General features: G+C 45.7%; 1 protein-coding gene and 1 long non-coding RNA gene across 2 annotated transcripts in view; one reads left to right on the forward strand and one right to left on the reverse strand.

Annotated features, from left to right (window-relative positions):
- The window catches only part of LOC147756112 (uncharacterized), a 37236-nt gene extending 24016 nt beyond the window's left edge, over positions 1-13220 (forward strand). The window contains exon 2 of the long non-coding RNA XR_015325738.1: positions 12091-13220. This is a non-coding gene — a long non-coding RNA (uncharacterized LOC147756112). The remainder of the gene's footprint in view (positions 1-12090) is intronic.
- LOC111249218 (cell adhesion molecule Dscam1-like) overlaps positions 1-21467 on the reverse strand; it is a 191194-nt gene extending 169727 nt beyond the window's left edge. Inside the window, exon 1 of the mRNA XM_022802779.2 lies at positions 19995-21467. Coding sequence (XP_022658514.1) covers positions 19995-20124 — 130 coding nt within the window. The 5' untranslated portion in view covers positions 20125-21467. The remainder of the gene's footprint in view (positions 1-19994) is intronic.

Here is a 21467-nt window from a genome sequence, read left to right on the forward strand (position 1 = left end):
GCCAAGTAAGCCCTTGGGGTGATTGTTCGCTCATCTTAATAAAACAGACTCACACCCACTGTCCGCACAGTGAACACACACTAGACACAATAGAATGGGATGCGCATTGGTTTGGTATGGGGTAGCGAGTGCCTGACGGTGGGGGTAGTATGATCAAGGGGTCTCAATGGTTATTCGTCACTTAAGCCATTGAGCCGTAGGGATCGACTGAGCGCAACTCTCTGCTTCGCTGGAGCAATGCCGATGGGACGCAAGGACTGACGAGACAGGCGTAAGTGGTCCCACCAGCACTAGCTACTCAAGACTCTAATTGCTGTGGCCGTCCCCATCGCCGTCTTCATCACTCCTCACAAGCCTCTTAGTGAAACCGGTTGGCGGGGCGGCCATGTCCGGTACTCTGTCGCTCTACTTTACGCGTTCGTGTTGAAACCACGTAACGAAGAGGCAGGCTCCTGTTTACATTACCGCTTTCAAGCAGGCCCATAGTGAATCGTCGACTGATAACTGTATTGGTGGTCATAACTCAAATCGATGCGCTCATCGCGGTTCATAGTACTACAATGGCGGCAAGTCGTGTCTGTCTGATTAACCAATGCGCGCTGCTTATCAATACATATACATCTACACAAAGACGCCCAAGGCGTTATCACATCGTCGCTTCCAGTCTCTCATTCTTCTCGGCAGGTGCGTTGAAGCCGTCTCTGAGTCACACGTCTCCACCCTCGCATCCTCAGCCAAATCCAGTCCGCTTCGCCTATGTCTGCTGGGCACTCTTACTGAGTCGTATTAGCGGCGGTTCGACTCGGAGAGGGAATGAGATCAAGGATACCATCATCCCAATATCACAGTGAAGCGTACCGAAGTCCAACTCATCAGACGAGAGTGGACTAGTCGCCGCTGATCTAAGAAGTCCTACAAAGACCTAAATCCCGGGCCACCATAGCCCTAACCGGCCCTTGCCCGCTATTCATCATACACCATATGCACATACTGACCATCCGTGCGTTTCAGCGTCGCGTCTAAGCACCTTTAGACCAGCAAACAGCGGCGTAATGCTAGCACTTAGGGTGTGGGAGACCCCGAATAGGTTGGCTTGTTGCAAACGAGATTCGTGTAACTGGCAGTCGAAAGATGAATATTAAAAGCAATCGACTGCATGTTTGAATTGAAGGGCGGCCTGCCATTACAAGTAGTAGTTGCCAGCAGTAGCAACTACATGAGATGTAGCTATGAATTTCGATTGAATAATCCGTCGTGTGATCTGTGAATGAAAACCGTCCATGACAGACCTTCCCGATTCTGTTCTCCACAGAAGTTCAAGCCACTATACGAATGAGATGTAATTGAACTTCTGACACTACAAGAACAATGCTATATTGCAAGTGGAATAATGGCTGACAAACCAAACATGAGAGTATTGTACCAGGTCTGAATGTTTTTCCTACCATACTATTGAACCCGAAAAGACTATATACATAGTATCGACTTATATTTTATACAATTGGATAAGTAACATCGACAACCATGCAATACAGCTGAGACAGAATGACCTAGGTGCTGGCTACCGAAAAACAATATACAAACAAAATGGTGTATATCGTTCTACAAGATTCTACGAGCGGTGACCACCGAACACGGAATATGCCCAGGTAAGTCATTCGGCTCGCGAGTTATACTAGGTTCGAAGTACTGCTGATGTGAACTTGTGGAGGTATGCCTGAGTTAAACTGCAGTTGTCTTTTTGAATTCTCGTTTGCGAAAACTCTCTGCTATTTTACTTATTTCTTGGCCCGCCCCCCTTTTTTGCCACGTTTGCGTCACGCTTTCGGCTCTCGACTGCCATGAACTCCTCGTTGCTTTCGTAGATGGGGTGCAATGGGATCAGGCGGCAGTGGCGACTGCAGCTACTCGTACTGTCGCGTTCTGGCAGAGAAGAACGAATACATTTTTGGGCCATTGCAGCCATCTCACGGCCTCTGGCTTTTCGTTTTAACGTTCCAGCTAGCAGCGGCGCAGTTCCGCTTCGTCCGTTTTCGCTTTCGGGTCAACGTAGCGTACGAGACTCAGTAACGGCGGCGGTGGAAGCTGCAGCAACAGCAGTGGCGCCGGTTGAATTCAAACCTCACCATCCAACACGATTATATGGTCTCTGTCTGTATATCCGGCGCTGGTTTCTCGCGAATCCGACACAGTGACTTTTCGTCTGAGTCCCCTTCGGGAGCAGTACTACACGTACTAGCTAACAGACCGACGTCAGTGACAACGTCCAATTTTTGTAGTCCTACGTAGTTTCAACGTAGTTTGTGTAGTAATTTGTGTTATTTTTTTCGCATGCTAGCTAGCAGTATATGTGACGTATAGATGACAGTGGGTTTAGCAGAAGTTTAAATGCTTGATAAGGTTCTCACTGTGGCACTGCTATTCGCACTAACCCAGCCAGCCACAAACGTCGTGGAGGGTAAGCTTTTATTAATAGCATACCGAATGAATGAGTGAATCGAAAGTAGAGCTGACAGCAGCAGCAGCAGCGGTGTCTCGTCTAAATTCGTCCACGTATCAGACTATTGTTACGTCTGCCAGAGTTCAGAAAGTGTGCTAATTACCTCCGCATGCATAAGTGGTAGGTTTAGAGCTGAAGACCGATCTAGCAACTACGTTAGAATTATACATCTGACCGTACGTTGAGGTGTCCACGTTCCTCGGAAACCGACTTCTTTCTTAATACTGGAATCTCAAACTGTGTCTAGCTAGACGAGTGTAAAGACTAGCTCATGAAGGTCGTCCGATGGCGTACTGGACGCACTTCGTCTATATGTGGCTCGCTCCTTTAGTAGACATTAGAGAGATACTCTGCACGGTTCGTTCCCATATCATCATTGTTATTGTTGCTATTGCTGTTATTCTTGTGAGTTAGGAATATGAAATTACAAAATAGTTGTAGTCGTGGTGGCGCCAACCTCTATTTTCCAGTCGACTGACCTCTGTGAGATCAGGAAACTTACACGCACCAATCAACTGGCAGCAACCTGTGCAGTAACCTCTGTGCATCGGCAATTCAGTTCCGACGATCGCCGCGAAAAGGCCGTTTGTGACCCGCGCGCTATAAATACACCAGACGCACCAATTCGACCATATTTCATAACCTCATAAACCCTCCCGTTGGTCCGCCGAAATGGCCTTTCCGGCCACTCTGCTTGCCGGTCGTTCTCCGTTTAGTTGAACATAAGTGTGGCGTGCCGAGGCTAGGTAAAGCTCGGCCGCCTTTAACTGGAGAATAGGTGTGTTTGTATGCCTGACAACCTTCCAGTTGTAAGGTGCCTTAACACTCCCGAAACGTTTTCGCTATTGCCTCACCTGAACGTATTGCATTTTTTAATAGGAGCTACATATAGTGATTGAGTATTCTGCACCTGACTGATTTTAAAGAATCAGGGGACAGCAAACTTCTGGCTGGTTATTTATTTTGTCTTGTCGGGCTTATTTGTCTCAACAGCCATAGATGAGGCGTTCACGGGGCCCGGAAAAAAAAGGTTTATCATAGTGACTGACAGTAATTCCTTCAACCCTGCAAGGGTATCTTTAATAGCTGTGTTTATGAATTTCTATGTAGATTGTACATGCATCCATCTTCCCTGACACTTCTAATATAGCTATTCTGAAGTTGTATCTGTGCGAGAATAACATTAACAAAAAACTCTGACGTTTTGTTTGCGTGTCTCACAATCTACGTTTTAACATATGCCTTTTTGCTTGAAGTGTTGCAGGTTTAAGCATGTAGACGAGAGACGAGGTAAACATGGATTCAAAAAAAAAAAGGCACATTAACTGCAAGTAAATTTGTAAAAACCTGGCTAGGAACCTGGTACAGACATTAACATGAAGGTGTGCGTAGTACATACATGTTCACATTTCATATTCTATGAACGGCCAATGTTCATCATAAACAGCAACTTGAAGTACCAATGAAAGAGAGTAGATACGCACGGGCGGTACCAACGTAGGGGCATCATTTATGAAGAAGTGCTCTGCGGTTTTTTTGGGCAAACGGCAGGGGGTAATAAAAGGCCATAGATCGTTGTGTATTTTAGACGGCATTGGTTACAGCTGGTATAAAGCTCAAACTCTATTCATTTTTAAAATAGTTATAGAAGATCGTTGGGCAAGGATTCTTCTTTTGCTGCTTTTATTGTGATACGGAAAACTACCAAGGAGGCGAGAACGTCTAGAGATGGTCAGGCCACACTCAGGCAGACAGACCAGGCCACTTGTGTGGCCGGTTCAAGATGTTTGGCGGACGCCCGAACCATACGATGCATGACGGATTACTTCCTCAACCACGGGACTGTGCAGGACGTAACGCGCCTTTGCTACTCGAGCGCCCTCTCGTTATACTACACATAGATGAACAACGTTGCACCTGGAGACAACCACGTTATGCTATGCTACGTTGGCACAGAGTACCGTAATCAGTCAGCAAACGCAGTCGCTTGCGCCCTACTTAGACGAGACCTGAATATCCGGTCAAATCCTTGCACCGGCCGCAAAAGCAAGCCGGTGGAGCGACACGGAAGACGCCACAGGTGACTTTGGCTATATCGCATACACATCAACACCGTAACGGAAAGATAAAAACCCCTACAAAACAATAGTTAATGGAGCAAGTTACAAAACAGGAAGGTAGTAGAACATGCGAAAAGGTACATCGATGTAGCGACCATGTCCGCTGCAGCAGCAGCTGCGGGTAGCAAACAGCACAAGAGCTATCTGACTAGTGGTCACGAATGGGCACTATCTGTACAAAAAGAAGGAAATAAAGTGAAAACCAGTTTGAGGAAATGAACCAAGAGCAAATCCGATTTCGAATATTGTCTCTGATAATCATTTGCTTGTTCGAATTGTTTGCGACCTTGGGGTGCTGACACCATGAGCATATACAATATAAGATGGCCAACTGGAATAGATTGTCATTTTCATGTTATATTGTATCAATATTTTTTTGCATTGTTATTTTTTGACGTCCGACGCCATAGTAGAATTCAAGTACAAACGTGTGTGGCTTTATCTGTTGCTGAACAACTGGCAGAGCTCTTAGCATTGGCTAAAATAGCCTAGCTCCGTAATACATCATTTACAAAATGGCCGTTTCCTTACGATAGCAGCCGGCAGCAGCGGCACTGATGCGGCTATAACGCGAACACGCTACGACGTAGGCAAACACATCAATTTTCTGATGGGCCTATGCAAATGTAACAAAACAACCAGCCAACAATTGATCAGACCCGAAACGAGAAAGCTGTTTTTTCCAATGTAGGCTCATAAAATGCACAAGAATGCGAAGAATTCTCTAATTTACCCCCCACAACTTGTATCTAGTATTCTCTAGGCACTTTTTTCTTGGAAAAGAAAAGCCTGAATCTAAGCTCTTCCTCTCTGATGCCATCTCAATAAAGTACTTCGTACAGCAAGAAGGTGCCAGGAAGCAGGATAAAGTTCTCAATTGCGCAGTGAGCTGGTGGTGGCGAAAGAGTTTTACGAAGTCTATTGAGTTGTCGGTTGACTTGCCGAAGATCAGATAGAGGCAACATTAAATTACGTCGAGATTAGGACCTACCCAAAGAAAATACTAGTGCTTGTGTTCACCCTTGCCACCTCCGTTCTAAGATGGATTTACTGCCCGCTCAACTCAAGCCAGTTCAGCCTTGTTAATCGCTTGCTTGCTTGCCTGCCTACCTAGTTGGCTAGTGTTATTCGACATGTCTATTCATGGAGAAGAACGAAATGGCGAAAGGTGAGGATTGTGGGGGTAGTGGGGGCAGCGGCGCAGGTAGCAGGCTTATTTTTGACCACAAAGAAGAAGCGGTTACTGGAAGCCGAGCAAAACCGCGAGCGGCAGAAGGGAGACAAACAGTCAGGGCGGACTTTAGTATCGGTTTCGCTTATAAAGTGGTCCGCAGACCACTGCACCAGTGGCTGGTCAGCATATCCTTGAAGGGGTGCGCTAGTGATCCACACTGGCAGGAAAGATATAGGGACCAAGAGAGGGAACGCACGAAACTTACGAGTAGCAGCACATGACCCTTCGCGATTTCATGTTCCCATCGTTTAGCGCAGTAGCAGGTCTGCCGACGAATGAAGAGGACTGGTGAAGCCGAGTGAGAAGTGGAATCTCTATTGGAGAAGACCAGCGGGAGTAAGATAACCAGTAAAACACCAACCCGCCACTACTGAGTATGTAAATGCATGTTTGTTCTAAGGATATTCCTTCATCCGGGACAAGACATACACTTAGTTGAACGACGGTTCGCGGGCCCCGCGCAGTGCTCGTTTGCGCCAGCCTGCTATTCGACTGCTACTACTGCTGCTGCTACTGCTGCTGCTAAGGCGCCGCTGGGCAAATCCTCCTGTGCCGAAGAGACTTGGCTGTACCGCACATTGATGCCATACGTGTTTCTCTCTCTTTCTCGGCGGTTGTGTACACAAACGACCCATTCGCGTAGACGGCTCTCCACCGTCGTTGCTGTAAGCGTTTTCTTTGCACCGTTTGTTGTCGGCAATCCTTTCTCTCTGTCTGCAAGGCACAGACGAAGCGGCCATGCAAGAAGGATAAGGAGGCGATTACAATGCCAGTGGCAGCCATAATACCGATGTGGATCTACGTGAGAACCGCGACGTCCCACTTTTGCCAACACAATAAAACACTAACGTATTTCACCAGTTTGAATATCATTGCAGAGCAGCACTCACACCACCTAAATTTACAGTAATGAGCTAAACTTGGCTGGGTAAGGCCTACGCCTATCCAGTTATGCCCCTAGAGCTCAATAGGTCAGGCGGTCACTCAGTGAGCTCATGGTCACATTTGCCCCTATTCGTACGTATTAGTACGGTGTTAGCTGTGGAAGTAGTTCTGCTGGTGACTCCTACAAGACAGTGCAAGGGCGATGCAAGGTAGCCCACAAAAGCTGTTGAGGTCGAACAATACGAGTAGGTCACCTGGACGATGCCACCCCCTATTCTCTCTGTGTCTTCTGAGTGTTTCGCTTCGTAATTGCTATTCAGGCCTGCAGTACCAGCGATAGTGTGGGACACCAAATTTCTGCCTGTTTGCCTTCCCAGCGTTAGTTGGTTCTACCGGGTCGGCTATTCGTTTGTCGCTGTTGGATAGCGGTTAGCTTCTGTTTTTCTTTTGGCTGCTAGCAGCATGGGGGAAAGAAAACATCGGCCGGTGTTGTTAACCAGAAGACACGAATCCAAAATAGCGACAGACCTCGGACAGGGAAAGGTATTTGGGGCTTGAGGTTAGTTGGAAGCTAGCTAAGAAAGGCCAGGACACTCTTGAGAAGCAGGGGCACTTAAAGCCGCACAAGAGTGCATCGCCGCGACGGTTTCTTGATGAATGAAAGCCACCTGTCGAAAAAGATGGGGACGCGAGTAAACGATGAGAACCACACTTGAAGTGTACCAAAAGCCTCCTACGGGGCACTAACAGCTGGCTGGAAGGGCGTTATTGGCGGGAAGCTTTGCCACCAGCCTAACCGTTGCCATCAAATGTGGTTCCCTGAAAGAATGTACCGCATCCTGCAGGAGGCTCCTCAGATTCACGTCGTCCAACAGCTTAACTTCTCTGAGGAAGCGGATGAGTAGCAGTATGTAAGACCGAGTACAATACAACAATCAGGGATGATCGTCTAAATATTTTTTCGGTCTCTCTTCGTTTGTTAGTACAGTTTCGCTGGAGAAGAAAATTTGTAGCGTACTTGCTGTGACTTGAATGCTGTTTGTAAAAGCCGTCTGTTATTGGGGTACGCATGTTGACAGGCTGCGAATTATTCATAGATGTGATAGTGAAAAGACTGGAGACTACACTGGTTAGTTGTATGTAAAATATATGATGCAGATTTCAATTCAGTTAACGTTCGACCGACTTGCATACGTTTCTGTAACGCATTCGGCAATGGGCACTTTAAATTTTCATTGACATCTCGGTGGCGTTTATGTACTAAATAAAAAAGAGCCAATATTCAACTATTTCTGTGTAACAATTAACGCTTGTTCTAACAGTTCCTTATGTTAGGGACCTGAGAAATGGATGCTCTGGGGCAGTAGGGTGACGAACCTAACGTTCAGAACAAGGACTGCCGTTTCTTTTTGCGTTCTTTTGCTACCCTGTCTAATCCTTAGGGACAACATAATTCTTCACTGTCGCCTTTGCTAGGTTCAGCTAAGCGAAGAGGGCGCGAATGAAGTAAGTAGGAATGTTGCGGCGGCTAGAAACGTTAGGAGAGGCTACGGGCACTTGGTCCCTATTGGCGATTGCCTCACAGAAGTTATGCATGTTCATTAACCGGCAAGATTATATAAAGCTAATGTTGGTTCACTTCAGATGCTGACAGCAGAAGGAAGGCTTCCTAGCTGGCACGTAAGACTTTAGTTGTTCGACTAATGTTGCTGGCTAGTACTTCTAGAGTATGTATATGTTGCAGAAAGTTCGATTGCTTATACTCACAAGTATAGCTGCGTACTACAGTGCCTCAGTGGCTAACCAAGCAACGTATCCTACTCACGGACGAACGTGAGCACCATGTACGTACTGCAGACAAGCCAGCATATGGCCAGTTATCTCTACGATGGCACACGACATAGTCTACGGCATGGCACTAACAAACTGTTTGATGTAGGTCGTAGGCTCGGCGTTTTAGTTGCAGCTGTTGCTGTCGTTATTGTCGGTGTTGTCTTCAACGTAGTAAGCTGCACGAGTTGGGGTTACTAGTTCCTAATAAGGCTTTACTATTGTTTTGCCGGGAAATCTGGCTATGAGCCACGTGGCCCGCCTTCCCGCTACCCAGTATATACCGGCGCTGTCCGCTTTTCTCCTGTCTTTAACTCCCGGTCCCTTCCTCCTTCTTTTTCTCTCTGTGCTGATGTGTATGTATTCAAGTCGTCTATGCTCACAGATTTGCTCGTCTTTGCCGAAGCAGGGACAGTCTGCAACTGACGGTTCCGTTGCTGCTCGGGTCCTAGGCCTGCTTGAAATCATGCTCTGATGTTGCTGGGTCATCGGTATTAAGACACCATCAACAGCAGCAATGAACAGAAGGGTTACCCTGGTTCGTACCAACAGTGGCGGTGATAGTGGAAGTAACTCGATATTTGCACTACCAATTAAGTTTTTTTTCGTGCCCCAGCGCAGACTCTGCCTGTTCCACGACTTCCCCACAGACCATGCTTGCTCGACTGGGTCTGATTGACACGATGTGAGATTGGCACAGGGCCACGGTCGTAGGAAGTACAGTTGTCATCATCTTCTGCTTTGCCGGTGAAGCCGAGACATCAATGTTGATTTTAGTCATTCTTTGTCGTTGCCGCCCCATGCCTGGAGCTGGGACTAGCAGTGTAAGCCATTAATTTTCAGTCAATTTTCAATACCCTAATTGTGTCTATCTATGTATATGTATAAACCTGTATATAAGCGTGCAGAGAGGTTTTAGCATTTGGAAAGGCTTCGCTGTCGCCGCTGTTGTTACAATGGCCGCCGCAGATGCCGCTTAAGACTGGCGACTCTTCAGCGTCAAAGGAAGGATTAGGAATGGCTATCGAGAACAGGGATAATTGGGGGGTTGGTTTCGAAGGCATCGTCGGCGTAGAGGTCATGCAAAATCTCCTTAATTTGCATTCATTAGGTTGTACAGCCTAGAACGCCGGCTTGAATGAACTAGCGAGTATGCGTGCAGTATGCGCACTCCATTGGCGATGTTGGGTGTCAGGTGCGAGTAAGTAGGCAGATTGGAAAAAGATTTCGTGGGTTTTCTCATACTCTTTGAGGGGTACTGGTTCTGAAGGGAAGCTGAGTAGCGGCCATCGAACGATAGAAGTACTAACAACATTATCAGTATGTCCAGAATCTGTTATGAAAGAAAAAAGGAACAACGGCTCTAGCTGATCCTTTTGCTGTTACTAATATCACTACCACCCCAGTCGGCCATAGTGCCTGAGTCACAATGTGTACCGCCGTTGATTTCGACCTCTACAGTTAAGCATAATTTGTACAAAACAAAAGTGTATATCTTCTACAGTTTACAGCACTGGGAGGAAGTTGATGGGAAGCAAAAAGTATGAAGTGGACTGTGATGCTATCATGTGAGTCACACTAGTTGTTGTGGTAATGGTTTTAGTGGCAACTGTAGGAAAAATAAACCGTTTAGGTAATGCGCAATACGACTCTTCACTGATCATTCTTTCGCCCTCTCTAATACGCTCTGGGGCGGAAGCATTAACGAATCAGCTTCGATACTTGACGTCTCCACTTGTGGTGTCCGTTGTCGTTCCCTCTGCAACAGCCGATAGCTGCTCCTGCTACGGTTTCTACCCAAATAGTCGAATAGGCTCATCGTAGGTTTAACATAGGCGTTCCTAATGATGCCAATATATCTGTCTAGAGAGGTGACCTCCCATGCGATAGCAAAATAGACACTGGCACCAGGGACAGCAAAGCGACGGACGAGTCTGATACCAGCCAGTGTTCCCAGTATTGAAGGACGTGCGATAATGGAGCGAGCCGCGAACGGGACCGCGTCAGCAGCAGCGGTTCAGCGCAGCGTGGCGGTGGCAGAACATCGGGCCAAAATTGGTTGCTGCAATATGAATCTGTGTATCGTATCGACAGCAGCAGTGGGAGTAGGGGAACGGCACAACTGTGCTTCGTCGTACTGTGACATTTGCATGAGGAGCAGATGTTACCCTGCCAAAGGAAATCAGGTTACCTTCTGCTGAAAAACGTATGGAAGGTGGTTTTCGACAATCGCCTTTCGAGTGTCCCCGAGTTGCTCTTCAAGCAGCATGGCTAACCCTGGCTTCAAGCATCAGCATAGCAGACGTCGCTAGCTCTTCGAAAGAAAGAGAGAAAAAGTCTCTGAGTGAGACATATCTGACTGAGTGGGACGCAGAGGCAAGAATGAACCATTCGCCTAACGTCCTGCGTACGTCTTTACACTATGAACATACGTAGCCTTTTCGTAAAAGGAGACTTCCGTCTCTTTGGCCGCAACTTCGTAGGCTCTGGCTGCCGGAGTTGCCTGGTAAGGAAACTGTTTCGTTGCTTATGGGCTGCCATGCGGGCGGGAATCACAGTCAGCTAGCAGTAGCAGCAGTGGCAGCGGTGGCAGAAGCAGCCAAGACGTTCGTCCTCCGGACATGGTTGAATTTTGCAGCACGAGCCAGGGGGAGGCCCACAAACCAGGTCGACTAACAGGCCAGACGAACCCTCTGAATAAATATTACCGCTTTACAGCTAGATCTTTGGGACTTCTCCGAAAAGTCGAGTGATCTAGAAACTTTATCCTACCCGATCCTGCATTCTGCCTTGAGGCAGCGGTAACACGAGCAGAATCTAGGAGTGAGGTAGCCGAAGTCAACAAACAGATAGCGGTAGCAGGTAAAAATAGCATCAGATTGAGTAAAAGAAGGCGGGCGTGCAAAGAGACCGCTGCCGAAAAGCAACGGTCAAAGCAGTCGCAGTCACAGACTTCTAGCGGCAGAGACCCAGAGTCAGGAGGAAGAAAATGCTTAAAGTCGTCGTTATCGCCAACGTCACCACTAGAATCGCCACCTTTTGCTCGTTCAAAGCAGTAGGTGTTTATGGGGTCCCAACATAAAGGAACTTCTCCTTGCTTTCCACTTGCTGTCTTTTGTAATATCAAATTGGCATATATTTAAAGCAAGTTTGCGTGTTTTCCTTTGTTACTTCATAAATACACCTCCTCCTTTATAGAAATGCCCACCCGCCAGAAGTGAAGGATGGTGCTAGAAGTAAAAGGCTCATTATGGTATAACGCGGTGTTCGGAAATACTACCGTCAAAAAATTACAGCATTTTCATAGTACGAGCACGCGTTTGTGTCAGATGTAATCCTCCCTGCTAACCTTGAACCCTGCTAACTACTGGGGTAGCTAAGCCCTGAACTATTTCTACCATGTCACCGCAACGAACAACATAACATAAGTAAGTTAGTGAGGCTATCTAGATAGATATATTCATCTAGCCATTATGCACTCTTCGTATCTAACCCGTCTTTTCGTTGCTACTGTTTTTTAGCTGACTCAATTTCTTGCATCAACATGTGAACAACCGGTAGTCCCCGCTGCCACCCCTTCATTGCTGTCGGAACTGTCGTTTTTATACCTTAAATACCCCATTTGTCGCGCGTGCTACTGCTGTTACTACTGGTAGTGTTGTACTGTTGCGACTATTACTACTGATGTGGCCCTCGTTGTCGTCGTCGTCGTCGCCAAATTGTTCGTTTGTCGTCATAAAAATTGAAGTTCCTCTTTGCGTCGCACCTAGTAGCAGCTAGTAGGAGGCCTTCCTAGCCATTTCTTACTATCCTACTAGTCTTCGAGCTAAACACACTTCCTGAAGCCCTGAACTCTTCGGACTTGCCAAGGAACTCTTAGAGTCACGGCTAGACTTTCTTCTATCCGTCTACCCTATGATTACGCTAAACGAAGCAAAGTGTTTGGAAGAAGTGAACAATTCACCGAAGGTAGGCACTCCCAGTTAGTCGCTCGGCTACGAGAGGAAAACGCATGGAAGCTTTTCCCCTGGCTTTCTTTGCTGAATGTCGGCCAGCTAAAGCTTTTGCGGTTGCCACGGTATCATCCGTACCGCAGCCTTCTTCTTTCTACTACCCACTTGCGCGTTTCCTTAATGTGTTGCTGCAACTGAGTCACCGCTGTTTGCCAAGGAACCAGCGACAGAGGTAGCAAGCAAATTGTCCTGTTGGGAGTCATCACTTTATGAATGTTGGATCGCTCGAAAAACGTCAACGCAAAAGAGCTGTGGTGGAGTTAGATGCGTTCATAAGCTTGCTAACGCATTTTTCATCACCGACGGTGGTCGCGAAGGTGACCGTGAGGACGACAGCTCAAAGCGCCGCAAGGCGGAGGTGATGGGGTTTGAGCCAATCTCGGTTTTAAGCGCAGTTCAGAACAGGCGGAAGCTTCCGACCTGGTGGAGACAGAGGAGAAGGCAAGTTCACGGTAGTCGTGATTGCGAAATCTACGACTTTCACCATCAACGCCAACACCACAAATCGGATGAAGTAAGTATGACGGCTTGCCCTTTCATTCGAAGATACTTTTCGAGAGAGACAGTTTAAGCAGAGAGTGCCACTTGACTTGAGGATTTAAGAATTGCAATAAAGAAAGCGAATTCAGGAACAATGATTATGGGTTATAATAGGATTTCTAGAATTTGTGATTTTAACTCAATGCGCAAGATGACTTCTGCGTGGAGTTGCTGATATCTTCTAAACGCAGGATGTAAGTTAAAAGTAGAGAACTTTAAGGACTACCTGGTACTGTTGAAGACCTGAAGTGACTAACGAGGTGGTGCAGTAGATTACGTGAGGGTAACCTGTACAAAGGGCACGTATTCGTGGTTTGAGCATGAGCGGAATCTATTCGTGTAGAATTTATTGTAGGTAATGACCTTATAGTAACGTACTTACGATAGGGTCGCTAACAGTTGCAAGTAGTTCTTTAAAGCTCCGAACTGTAAGAACGCACTTTAAGTTACTTTACATTTCGCCTTTCATACATAATACGTTGAGTATTAAAATGTGAAGGATCGTAACACACGGACATAGCTTAACAGACATGCAGGTACCACAACCGATTCTCATTAATACAGAATCGCGTTTTGAGGGTAAAATTCTTTTGTCAAGCCAACAATATCTAAGGCAGACAACAAAACGGTGCATTGGTATTTTGAAGACTTACAAATATATTGATAAATATATAATTTTCTTTTCTTGTTACATACAAAGAAAATACATGCCGATGCGTCTAGATGCACGCGTAGTTAATGTTTTACTATTCGTTTTTGAGTAGTGCCCCTTGTCCTCTTAGATATCCTTTGATCTCGCTATTTAAAGGAAGCTTGGAGAAAATGAGAAACGGCTTTTGGGTGTAATCTATTGGTTCTGAATAGATATTAGCTCGCAGCATTGATCAAAGCATGGACTAATGGTTGCTGCGTCAATTTTAGACAAAGCGTTACTGAAGATAATTTCCTCTAGCCTCTACCTCTGCAGTCGTTTACACTTTAGCCAGTTCAAACTCGTTTATGCCTAAGCTAGGTTCGCTTTAAGTATAAGTAGCTGTGGTTCATGTTGACATGCCGGAGTGTAAGCGCAAGTCCCTGCGGGCGACTAACGTGGGCTCGTTTTGGATGTCCCACGTATATCAGGGATGACTTAATATACAGAAGGTAGAAACCAGCAGTCAAATTAAGGGGTCAAAAAAATCTATGTGTACTGTACGGAAATAAGAGTGGATACCTTGGAGAACTCATACTTTTTATACAATGTTATTGCTACATCAACACTGCCACATGCACCCGTATTGATGCCTACGGTGTCTTCACCGCGGTACGTCACCCTGTTCTGCGAGAGGAGACGTCTAAATTTAGCTATGAGAATTAAAGAAACAGTGAGGTGGCAGATGCTGTTTCAGGACAGCTTGCAGGATACTCGTTTCTAGTGTAAAAACTAATAATTGACCAGCGACCGATCCCGAAATCTTATGCAAATATATGCATAAAATGTATAACCCAGTTCGTAAGCAAATGGTTGCCTGGGATATCTGTAGCTTTTGTAAGTGGATCAGTTGTATTGGTACGTCAAAGGCGACATGTCCACCCACCAAAACACCTAGTAGCTTGCCTTCAATATCACTACGTATTTTAAATCGTAAAAAAAAAATATATATATATATATAGCTGCGACGTAATTACACAAAATTATGTTCAAATCAGCCAGACGATATAATTAATCAAAGACGATTCTTTAACAGTAACTGCGTAAGTCTAGAAGCGCATTGAAAGGCCCCAATGGGGCAGACCTATCATTCATCAGCTTTATAAGCTCATTAGTTGGTTTTTAAATTTGCGTGAACTTTGTAAAGTATCGTTGAATAGGAAATAGTAACTAAACGTAAAAACAATTTGCACATCTTAATGGGAGAACCGCAAAAATAAGGTCGTACACATTTGGCTGGATATAGCTTCAATTTTTCAAACATTACATCCGGTATCGCCGGAAATAAAAAGAAACGAAGCCTGTTTATGGCCAGTTTTTTGAACTTAGACCACAACAATCTGACTTACTGGTCGGATATCGCCTGGCGTCCGACAGCTGTCCGACCATGCCAAAATCGATGGTATGAAACATTTTGCATCTAAATAATGCGCAATACGAAGAAATGAGCCATTTTACATCTACGAAATTGTAGTATATTTTGCATACACCCAGAAAGTTATTCGACAAGATAGAGAGGCATAAATTCCAATTCAAAATATCTGAATCACAGTGTATTACAGATACACAGCAACACATTGATTAGACCCAGTTCGTTAGAATTATCCGATATGAACTTTCTGCTATTGAACGGTCAGGAACTCTTCAGATACAGTATACCATACAGGAGAATATCCCGCGAAAAGAATGTATTACTCATTACAGCATCCAGTAGAGTTAATGCAGAATACAAAACTGTTGTAGTTGCCAGAATCTTATCGTTATCCAATTGAATAGAATTGCCATGCTCATGCAAGACACTAACTTCGGAAATTATTAGCTTGTAAGTTTATCTTTCGTACAGAACAATCACAGGTACACAATTAACATGTATTGTAATTATAATAGAGCACTAATAAGAATTATCCTGAGTCTTGAGTTTTCGAGGATTTATCCTCTGTCCGTCCAGTAAGCCCGTACTACGCTTCTATTTGCTTCATGCTCTCATGAATTCTCAGGGCAGCTTGTTATTGGGAGACTAGCGATTGATTGCTTCTGCCCACGGTTGTTAATCAGTCCTCTCGTTCTGCCTGAAATTCGATGACCCATCTAGAGTACGATATCGGAAGTTCACCCAACATGGAAACATCGCAGATGTGACCAGACCGAGACAATGGCGTTCCGCTTCAAAGGCGTCCACAGCCAGCGAACAGTGTTGCGCAATTCTGGTTGTTCGTCAGGTGAGACGGAGGCCTCATTTACTTTGCAGCGGAAACAAACGTTAAAGACCAGCCAGTGTGTAGAGGCTACGAGGTCCGTGAGCAAGCTCCACGCACATTCATTGATGTCGTAGAGGGGCCAGTAAGCTGGATGCAAAACATTTTTACAATGTATCTGCGTTTGGCTTTCGCGGAACGACTCGCCATAACCAGGTTAGCTCGTTGGACTTCAAAACAATGCACAGAGTGAGGCAGCAGTCTTGGCCGCGTCGGTGATTGTATATGCCATGATACAAAGCCGTTGAAGTACCCATGTAGTCCTTTCCGTCTGCTCGTCGACGGCAACCTATTCTACCTGGAACGATTTTGTAGGACTCCGAGTAACAACTGACCCAAAGAGCAAAACCAGATGACGCGAGAATAAAAGGCACTGTTGTGTTGCAGCTAATTTCCACTGCCGCTGCTACAGAATAAAGACGATTTTTCTCACCCCCTTTTAACGTCATCATACATATTTTCTCTTTCAAGTTTTAAAAGGCTAAAAGAAAGAAGCCGAAAAAAGCAACGGGTTTTAGGTCTAGACAACAATGTGAGCCTGCGAAGAATCGCAAGGAGCCAGCCAACGAAAGCGGCGAAGTAACGAAAAGACGAACACGATGACAATATTAGGCATCGCTAATGGCCCAAACACGCCAACTCAGCCCAGCTAATTATTTGGAGCTCCAGTGAAGACAGCGAAAGAAAGACGTACTGCGTTAAGATGGCAGCCTGCCGTTTCCCGCTGCGTTTGTATCGTGCGTTAAACATATTAGTGGCAGACGCAACTGTCCGCGATTGAAAATGGGCCATTCGAAGGGCTGCACTGTACGCCGAATCGCGGCCGGGACGCCTTCGACTTCCCGGTTAATCTACTGTCCTGGGCGCCAGCAGAAATAGCAAAGCAGATTTTTATCACAGTATGGGGAACCGTTGCCGGCGTGGCACGTACATAACCCACCAGTGCTGGAGTCATGCTTCCATTTAGTCTTCTCGTCGTCTGTATCGTAGTTTACTTACGTAGAGCGGGCTTGCGTGTTGTTTAACTAACGTTATCTTACCCTGTCCAACCGCCTGCCAACCAACGAACGGCAATAATATCCATACCACTGCTCTCGCTATATTCGAAAACCAGTAGTAGAAGGCTGGCCAAGGTAATTTGTGTGCGAAGACGAGGGCTTGCTGGTGCACGTTCGTTTTAAAGCTGTTTTCTATCGTCGTTATTGTAACTAGTTCCGTTGCAATGAAAACGGATGATTCATTGTCTATTCTGCGTCTACCTAAAGCACCGGACAAGTAGCGCTTTCTAACTACTACGTAATGCTGTCCGTTATTCGACGTCGTTGTTATTGCTATCCCCGTCGTCATTTGAGATTTCGAAAAGGCCGTGGAGTTGATCTGTTTAGAACGAATGAAAATAGAGGAAAAGCTATGCGTGTTGCCTACCATCGTGCCGCTACGTGTTTCCGAGGATTCGGTACGAACAACGGATTCATCTGAGTGAAGACAGCTTATTGAGTGGATTAAAAAAAATACGACTCTCAAATGCTGTTGCTCCTCGCCGCGGCTCGTTGCGGCACTAACATTAATAGTAATAGACGTAACAGTAGCGGTTGTAGTTCTCCTAACTGAAGCTCGGAATCGTCTAAGCAGCGTCCTGCGTGCATGAAGGAGCGAGACAAAGACGAAACGAGAAGGAAGATCAGACTTACCCAGAAGAAAACAAGGTCAAATAAAAGTAAGACCAAAATCTTTTATCAGAATTCAGTCGTCGTTAGTTTGCTTAGCATCTGAGGAGCCTCAGCAGCAGCAGCAGCGGCAGCTGCGATTTTCATGGTGCAACTGTTGTAGAAACATGAATAGGATAACTTAGAGAAATAATGGCGGAAAAGTTGAGGGGGACTAAGACGAAAACGGATCAGAAAGAACGTTTTATGTCGGGAATCACCGCAGGAACGGTCGCTATTCCGTTGGAAGAGATGGTGAAGACAAGGGGTGACAGGAAGTTGCGTAGGGGGTAACCAGGCCTGTTCGTGACGCTAATATAGTTAGAAATTACTTCTGTCTAATACAGCATTCAGTTTTTCCCTCTATCTTTTACGTTGGGTTGTTTGTTGTTGTGCGTTTTACCAAAGGCGGAAAGGAAAAGCCCAGCCGCGCGACGGAGCTTAAACAGCAGTTGTAAAGCTACGGAACTTGCAGATCAGATGAAATTTCATAGCATCAGTAGTCCATTTACATATATCATGATGCCCCAGAACGACTTAATCAGCCATAGCGGCCCCATATAATCGTTTAGATCATTTATACGATGTCAGGATCTAACAGACCCATCGTATTCTGACCTACATTGTATCAATTTTACAACTAAACTAAACACGAATAATTTGTCCAGTTTACCAATCCTGCTGCTTTTGTCAATGAGCTAAACATCGTCATATGTCTTTATGATCCGCCTTTTAACCGATTCGACCGTTTCGCGTCCCACTGGCCTGACGATGTCACCGAGCCATTAAACGCTCAGCACGTTTCTCAACATTCTCCCACTGACCTTTCCCACTCATGTAACTGGGTTTCCTTCGTCTTCTTCGTTTTAGCAGAGAGTAAACGAGCTAACAACGACGCTATCAACTGGTCGCCAAGACGAACGAAGAATCGTGCTGCTGCCGATTCGACCACTTTAAAGCGAGCTGGCACCGACTTGGGGTGGGTCGACGGGTCAGTCGAATAGTCAGCTTGTTGATTTTATTGTCATTTGATAGCGCTAGCTGTAAAACAATGACCAATGAAACATTTAACAGAAGGAGATCACCAATTTAGAGCAAACGTGCCATTGGAAAATAGACTGCTAACCCTTGCATTAAATCGGGTGACTTAACATAGACATATATATATATATGTGGTTCAACTGTCGTTTCAAAGTCCCGTTGTTACAAGTCACTATGTCGATGATGTTTAAGTAACAGTACTTTAGCAAACATCCCATTAATCTTTAGCATGGTAGCGTACAGATCATATGGACGTTGCTTTCGGCGGTGCTGTGGCTGTTGTATTGGGTTTGCAGGCTTGTTGCTACGTTCATTAACTGTTAATGTCCTGCCTCGTCTGTTGACCATATGGTGATATTTAGCTGCTGCACTCATTTTTAATTCGACCAAAGACTATCGTTTGTAGCGAATGATCGCTTGTAATAGCAGCGGCGGCCTACCTGAGAGCTAATGTTGACTTCAGTTTCTAACAACAGGACTAACCAAGTTTAAAAGCTAAATTTTGAGGGAAGACGCGTCTTCTTTGCTTGCGGCCTATTAAACGTACCGGCTTGGCTGTTGACCAACCGGCTGGAAGGTCTGTGCAGTTGAGAAAAGGGAATTCTGCGTGGTCACCAAGGTTTTGTGCCACCAGACAGCTTGATCACAGCTCGACTTCATCGAACAGGCAAATGGCAAAGCGGCACGCACCAACATGTGGACATAGGTCCCTGCTACTGGTCAGCTTCTCCTGGCTGGATTTAGCTTTGTTACCTTCACCTTTGGTTAGGTCGGAAAGTGGCCTTTGTTTTTTGCATCGGTGATGCATACGCTCTAACATGAAGGTTATGGGTTTCTCATTTCTCCCAATTTCTGTGGTGGTGAAACCTAAGGCCAAAAGACCTGCATGACAAAGCCACGATGCCCTGGCACTCCGTTTTGTTTGTGGTCTTCACTGTGTGTTTGTATGCGTCTACTCTCTAAGTGTGCGGTTCTGAAAGCAGCGCAAAAGTACGGGCTATGCGGAGTGCTGGGTGTTTATTTGCAAATCTGATACGTATGCATGCATATACGTACGTAAAACATGCTCGGCTCATTTAATCTCGTTTTAACTGTAACCAGGATGTTTCTAAAGGTTACGAGACAATGCTTTCTGAATCATCTGGCCTGATGTTATGATTTTTCGTGGCAACAACTTACCGTAACCTGCGACGACGACGAGAATGTTGATCGCCAGAAATAGGTGTCTGGAACTTAGACATAGTTGTTCCAGCGTTAGGGGTAACTGTAGGTACGCGAACTTTGTTCTTTTTACGTAGTTTCCCATCATTGTGGCGTTTGGTGGCTGTGTTTGAGAGCGACGCGCCACCGGTTCGTTTTTGGCGCGTATGGAAATCACCCCTCCGCACTTCTGCTGTCGTTCCTTTGTGCTGTTTCGCACGAGTTTGGTAAAAAAAAAATATCACCACTCTAATAACAGCAACGACGACAACACGAAGGAGTGATTCTTCACCCTTCTAGGTATTACAGCCATGCCACATAATAGTTGATAGGTCCATTTATCGTTGTATCACTCTTTTTTCCCTCTCTTATTCTCGCTCTCTCCCTTTAACACTTTCATGCAGTCAGCAATTCGTGAGAACACCGGTAACACCGAAAACGACGACACACATATCCTTCACTCCACAAAAACTTACCACGACACACAGACGACCACTATGCGGAGAGGCGAATCGTTTGTTTACACACTGACCAACTCTTCAGCACTGGTTTCTATCACCGGAAGGCTACGAAACTTGCCTTTGGGTTTGCAATACGAAAAACGAACACCAAGTAAACGCCGATGGCTGGGAGGGGTTCCGCGAAAGACGGTGAAGTACAATTGTGTGCTGTGATGTATATCGTACTGTATAAGGAGATAATGCAGCCTAGCTGAACGAATGACATTAGAAACTATCGCCTACCAACACAACCACCGTTGAAGACTCTGCTAATCTTCACTTGTGCTCTATCAGCCAGTTTCTTGAATAGGCCGAAGGAAAAGCGCGAAGATCACGACGAATCAATCGACAACGTGAGAATCATTCACATGTATAGTACACAGGCATATTCACCAAGAAAATACTGGGCCAGACAACACACATATCTGTCCATCATAGCATTGTATCAAACACAGACTAGATCACAATATCTCTGGCAGCTGTTGCTTCAACGTTGATGTCATACTAGGCAAACCGTCACTTTAGTACCGCTTTAGCGCTATAGCGTGTTAACGGTAGGTACGGATATCGCTCTAGCAATGAATATCTAGTGAAGCACACAGACGATAGGTAGAAACTGTTATGGCAGATCTTTAGGTGCAGTCGTGACTGTCGTAATTGACCGACGTAACAGATTCTGCTGATATTACTGCTGTTGCTTGTGCTGCTGCGTCTGCATAGAAACCCTCCACACCAGGAACGTTTCAACGGCCTTTTTTGCCGTTAGTCACAAGCCAACACGTCAGGACTATAATGAAAATCACAATGCCAATGGCAAATATGTTCTTTACTAACAGCAAGAAACGGCACATCGGACGCGACGTCTGCACGCGCATAATCACTTATAGGACAGATCGGCGCGGCATCATGCGTCCGTTGTGGAGGGATATCTTCTGCGTGCTGGTGGGAGACC

Source organism: Varroa destructor, unplaced genomic scaffold (genome assembly GCF_002443255.2).
Source record: "Varroa destructor unplaced genomic scaffold, Vdes_3.0 BEIS01000004.1, whole genome shotgun sequence".
NCBI classification, from domain to species: domain Eukaryota; kingdom Metazoa; phylum Arthropoda; class Arachnida; order Mesostigmata; family Varroidae; genus Varroa; species Varroa destructor.